Source organism: Panthera tigris, chromosome A3 (genome assembly GCF_018350195.1).
Source record: "Panthera tigris isolate Pti1 chromosome A3, P.tigris_Pti1_mat1.1, whole genome shotgun sequence".
NCBI lineage: Eukaryota > Metazoa > Chordata > Mammalia > Carnivora > Felidae > Panthera > Panthera tigris.
In genome coordinates, this window is record NC_056662.1 from 107806223 (window position 1) to 107812531 (window position 6309).

Genomic DNA, 6309 nt, shown 5'->3' on the forward strand with positions numbered 1-6309 from the left:
TCAGGCACCTCTTACCCATTTCTCCTAGTTCTGCCCCCTGGATACACAGAGGACAAGTCTACTCCCTCTGCCTCAAGTACTGGCAGAGCATTTTCTAACATCTCTCTGAAAAAAGGAAATTTGCGAATCCATGGCTCATTGCTTTCCAACAGACAGTACCCACTCATTATAAATGTCAGTGGGCAAAAAGTAGCTGTTTGTTTTGGGAATACTGTGGTTTTAAAAAAGAGATAGGCTCAAGCAGTGCCTATCTTAGGAGTCCTTAGAAGGATTTAGGGGCCTAAATCCCAAGGTCAGGCTGGAGAGTTGTCTCCTTCCAGGTCTCTCCACCCCGGCCAAACATGATAGAAACAGGCACTGGGCCGAGAAAAATCTGTCTATGAACCTAAAGAGAGGGATACAAGTCTTAACTCCTCACCCCTTGCATAAAGGGATCTAGCAACAGGCATGCACCGGACTACCTCAGCAGAAATTAGCTGTGTCTAATTGCAATACTGTTGCTCTCTTCCTCTTTCTCATTCTTCCAGTAATAACAGGCAGGGATCCTCAGTCAGAGATCCACTAATCTCAGTACCACCCTCCCCATAGGAGAAAAATTAGACAAACCATGAAAAAAAGTTCTTACTCCAGGCCTGTCCTCAACTCTTCCATCAAAACCGTTATCTAAATCAGCCAGTAAATTCTACCCTCAAGGATAAAGTGATTTCCCTGTACTTCCTCACTTATCAGCAACTCTCCAAAGGCAGCAATATACTTTGCCATCCACTAAATGTTTAAAACTGACTGCAAGAACCACCTCTACCGAGAGAAACTAAGTAAGGGTGAAATCTCTCTAAAGGAGGGGGGGTGGTGGCCTCAGGCCCAGTGGAGATAGAGACAGTAGTCTCTCAGGCAGACAATGGCTGGACTGGACAATCCCTCTAAGGTCAAACTCTAAATGCTCAGATCTCTCTTCCTTACATTTCATGCTGGGGTTTGGCCACCTTCTCCCAGTCTGTAAGACAGTGCTGGTAAGTGCTGGCCAAAATGCCTGGTGGGTGATTTCATACAACAAGGACTTAGAACCTTAGAAGGACCACAGAAGGGAAATGTCTTGTTTTTGCCTCCTATGGAGTATGGAAGCTCCATTAAAGTGATTTTTTAACTAGGGCCCAAACCAAATTCATTCTATCATTTCTGCTAGGGAAAACACTAGCAGAAGTCCCAATAAACATGTACTAGCATCCAGGATAACTATAGACTCCTACAGGCAGAAGTGCTGAGATCCCTTGGAAAACTTTCCACAGGTGGGGAGATTCGCATGGAACCTCCCATTACACCCAACCCCACGCCTCCCAGTCTAAAAGGGATTTGATTGTCACCAGCTCGTTACCCAGGGGACCTCCTCTGCTTACTCTCCTCAGACATATGACTTGGGAACAAGGAAGTAGAGCTAAAAGATAGAAGAGGCAGAGGACAGGGCTGAGTTTGCTTTTAACTCTAGGAGATTACAATGAGAAACATCCTGACCTGGCAGGAATCATGGCTACTGGCTGCAGGCACTGAGCTTGAAGCAGTTGAACCAGGCTACTTGAAACTTATTACTATTAAAACCTCAAGATTTAGCCCAAAGGGAAAGGAGTTATGATGCTGTCTTGTCTAAGGGCTACTCACTTCTTTTTAAAGAGCTTGCGGAAGGAGCTGCGAAAGCCCCCTTTCTGGTCTTGCCTGGGGTTTTGATCGCTGAAAGAGGTCTGTTCGCTCTCTCTTTCTTCCTTTGGACAGAATCTGGTGGTATCTTCTAAATGCATCTCCTGAAAACACAAAAGAGGGGTGTTTATTTACTCTTTTCCAAAGCTAATATCATCCTGACTGGGACAATTTTTTTACCTTCTGTCACTCTCCTCTCCCACCCCAACACACTAATGGTGAGCACCCTATTCCAACTAAAGCAAACCTAGGCTAATTAAGAAATCAGAAGTTGAGGGGTGCCTGGGTGCCTCAGTTGGTTAAGCGTCTGACTCTTGATTTCTGCTCAGGTCATGATCTCACAGTCGTGAGATTGAGCCCCATCAGGCTCTTCACTAAGCATGGAGCCTGCTAGGGATTCTCTCTCTCCCTCTCCCCCTTCCCGTTTCCTGCTTGCACATGCGTGCCTCCTCTCCCTCACTCTAAGTAAATAAATAAACATTAAAAAAAATGATAAATCAGAAGCTAAACAGAGGACAATTTTCTGCTGAGTGCAGAAATAATTTGTATGTATCAAGGCAAACAGTCTTAGAGTAGGATTATCCTATAACAATAAAGATGAGGACATAAAGGAAGTTAGCAAGTATCTAGACTATGGAGAATAACTTCTTATTCTGGCACCAATACTGTTCTGCTGGAAAACAAGTAGTGGTCCCCCCACATCTCTGCATATGTTTCTCTTTCCACAAAATAAGGCAGTTTCTTGATTGCAATGTTAGTTTTAAACTCATGTTCTTGACTCTCCTAGACATAAATGAGGGAAGGAGGCTTTGAGAGGTCAGATCTGTTTAGAAGTAAATGGCAACTATGTATATCTGGGCATGTACGTGCAAGTGTCTGTGTGCGTGCCACACATTTCCAACCTGCAAATACACCTTTAATACGGTTTTTATAATTCTTAGTCCGTGGTATTTGGCGTGCGAAGTAAAAATAAATAAAAAAGGCTCTATCTCCTGTGAACTTTCTAGTTTCTTTTTAAACGTGAGATGTGCTAGGGGTGCCTCCGTGGCTCAGTCTGTTAAGTGTCTGACTTCGGCTCAGGTCATGATCTCGTGGTTCATGAGTTCAGGCCCTGCGTTGCGCTCTGTGCTGACAGCTCAGAGCCTGGAGCCTGTTTCAGATTCTGTGTCTTCCTCACCCGCTGCCCCTCCCCTGCTCGTGCTCTGTCTCTTTCTCTCTCTCTCTCTCAAAAATAAATATTTATAAATAAATAAATAAATAAATAAATATGTGAGATGTGCTAAATAAAAAATGCACTTATATTTATGTTCCATATGAACAAAATATTTACTATGAGGGTGACTGAAACTTAAAAGTAACCAAAAATAGCTGCTTAATTTTGAACGTGAGAACCCAAGAAGTCAAAGCAAACACTACCCGAAACTTTCATGAACTGGATGGGTGACTGCTTGCTGACAGTGAAGTGAAGCGTGGGGATTTTTTTCTTTTTTTTTCAGGAAACATGGGTTTGACTTTGAGAACTTAACGTGGGGTTGTAGTAGCAGATCTAGAGATTCTCTGGACTCTACTAAGAGTCATAACTAAACTATGGAGAGCAATATCTTGATGGCTTACTGTGGCATTTTTCAAAGTGTGGTCCTAGAGCAAGAGAATCAACTGGAGCTTCTATTTACAATGTAGGTCCCTGGGGGACCTGGGGGCTCAGTTGGTTGAGCAGTCAAGCATCAGACTCTTGATTTCTGCTCAGGTCATGATCTCATGGTTCATGAGATCGAGCACCACAGAGGGCTGCACACTGACTGCGGACCCTGCTTGGAAATCTCTCTCTCTCCCTCTCTCTCTGCTCCCTCCCACCTCTCTCTCTGTCTCTCTGTCTCTGTCTCTGTCTCTCTCTCTGTGTCTCAAAATAAATAAATAAACTTAAAAAATAAAACATAATATGTAGATCCCTGAGCCCCACCCAGACTTTCTGAATCAGAAACTCTGGAGTTAGGTCTAGGTAATCCTTATGCACACTTAGATTTTAAAAATCAGTGGTTTGAATTATCCTCCTGCCCACCTGTACTTAATGTTTGTATGACACCCCGGGGAAGCTTGCTAAAATGCAGAATCTGATTCAGTAGGTCTGGGGCAGGGCTCAAATTCTGCAATTACAATTAAGCTCCCAGGTAATGAATTACTAGCCCAAGGATCACACTTTGAAAACTGGGCTTTTAGGGACTATTTAGGAACTACATATATTAAGTCTAAGGAAAATCTCTCTGTGCAATCATGATCTTGATTATATCTTGCATTTATATAGCATCCCAGACTTTACCAAAGCATTCTCACATACTTTATCTTTCTTGGCCTGACCCTACAACAACCCTGTGAGTTAAGTAAGGTATATATTGGCTTATTTTTACAGATGAGAAAACTGGAGGCACAGAGATGCCAAGTGAATTGTCCAAAAGCACAGAGCTATTTGTCAGCAGAGCCGGGACTAGAACCCAGATCTCCTGACACCTAGTCAGGTTCTCTTTGCACTAAATCATGTTGCTTTCTCTCCTGACTCTGAGACACAGGGTTTGGCTGGTTCTGCAGGGCAGGGGTGGAAGATACACAGAGTATATTTAAGGAGATGGAACAGTAAGAGCTTTATACATCTCAGCAGGAAAGAGCTGACACCGTTAAAGACACGGCTTTTGAATGGTTTTTTGCCAACTAAAACCCCATCTCACTTTCACCTCAAAAACACTCACACTCACATGCACACACATACACATATATTCACAAACATAGATGTGCCCTATACACACATGCATGTACATCCCCACCCATACACACGTGCACACACATAGACCCACAGACACACACAGCCTCGGCCCACCTGGACTTTGCATTCTGCCTCTCTCTAGGATTCCTAATGATCCACACCTTCTAGATTTTTAGAAAGAAAAATTTTGTCCAAAAATGGAAATAATAAGGTGAACTTTGTGTGAAAACCTCACATGCTTGGCAAATTTAGGGATAACCGTAAGAGAAAAGGCCTGTTTTAATTGATCTCTGATATCTCCTAGTGTCACTTTCTGAACTGACTTGACTCATGTCTGACACTGTTAAGGAATGAAACTTGCTGTCTAGTATGTGTGATTAATAGTCCCTGATATATTGTTTAGTATTATCTGGTATGCCTGATAAACAGCCACAAATATTTTACTTACTGTTTGCTTCTCAGGTATATTGTTATCTCTGATTAATGGGTTTTTTTTTTCCTGTCAATTGTTGAACTCCCATTTTTTCACATATTAAATAGGGGGATAAAAGATACTTCTAAGAACATGTGAAAAGCATTCTTTGCAGCTTAGACTATACTACTTAGAAGGTTCTGTATGTAAATCTTTGCCCATCCCAAGTCACTTTGAATTGGCATTATTATTTCCTATCTCCTTCCCTTGTTAATGAACTTTTAAAGTTCAACACATATCCAAGATTGAGTTGTCTAAGAAATTTTGCCTAATAGAATTTTGTAATGCTCAGAGTTGAAAATCAGAGCCCCCACAAAAAAAAAAAAAAAAAAAAAAAAAAAAAAAAAAAAAAAAAAACACCTCTGGGAACCCTGGGGGAATCCCAGCAATTTTAGCTGAGCATAGGAAGGTCCCTCTGCAGAAACCAGTCAGATTTGGATTCCTGGAGTCCAGATCAGCTACAAGTTCCAAGGTTCTTCACAACCCAGTCCCTTCCTGTTCCTGGGGCCTGTCACATTTGTTCATATTTCCCTATCTCACTCGTCATCTAGGCAGCTTTTAAAACTGAATTCAGACATTCAGTTTATCCAGGAGGCCCTCTCTGACCATCATCACCCCAGGAAGGTTTAAATACCCCTCCCCTGTGTTCCCACAGTTTATTATAATTCTGTGTTTCTGTGTTTCCTCCCTGCGATAAGCCAGTGGTCCTGGAGGTCAGAGACTAGGCACCATTCATTTCTGAACCCTCAGCACTTAGGACAGAGCCCAGTGGGAAGCAGGTGCTCCCTGTCTGCTGAAAAATGAATGAATGAAAGGAGTCAGTGATCCTCACTCTGTCCCCACTCACTTGGAAATAGGAATAGGTGTATAGGGCCCTTATTCCTGGAACACCCGCCGCCTCAGCCTAGGCAAAGGATCTCCAGCGCTTGATACAAATGATACTTAATGCAGGTAAAGTTAGTTCTGGACTATATCATTTTCAAGATGTACCAATACAGAGCTGCCCTGTAAACCCTAACCACCATTTCTAAAGTGATGTTGAACAGGAAGGATGGTGGCAGAGGTCAAAGCTATCCAGCTACTCTCTGCTTAATCAGAAATTGCGTTATTCTAATCACATGCTGAGAAATTAAGTGTTTGCTCAGGAACTACTAGACCTTTCATGGGTAAGTATTTAAACACCTCTTTAAATGTCCCAAGGCTTGCAGACAGCAAGGTTAGACATCAAAATACTGAACAATGATATGGACGCTAAAGAAGGTACTTGTGAGTCAATGTCTCCTTGACTATTTTGTTGTCCCCATCCCAGTGGAGTCTGCAAAGCAGTGTAACACCCTTTCCCAGGCACAAGGTAAGCAAGCAGAAATGAACTTCGCTTTGCCGCTGACTTTGC

The 6309-nt window shown here is 42.6% G+C and overlaps 1 protein-coding gene across 2 annotated transcripts in view; it reads right to left on the reverse strand.

Moving 5' to 3' along the window:
- The window catches only part of ARHGEF33 (Rho guanine nucleotide exchange factor 33), a 91782-nt gene that overhangs the window by 50124 nt on the left and 35349 nt on the right, over positions 1-6309 (reverse strand). For both annotated transcript variants that reach the window (XM_042982119.1, XM_042982118.1), the window contains exon 15: positions 1654-1793. In XM_042982119.1, the coding sequence (XP_042838053.1) occupies positions 1654-1793 (140 nt within the window). The remainder of the gene's footprint in view (positions 1-1653; positions 1794-6309) is intronic.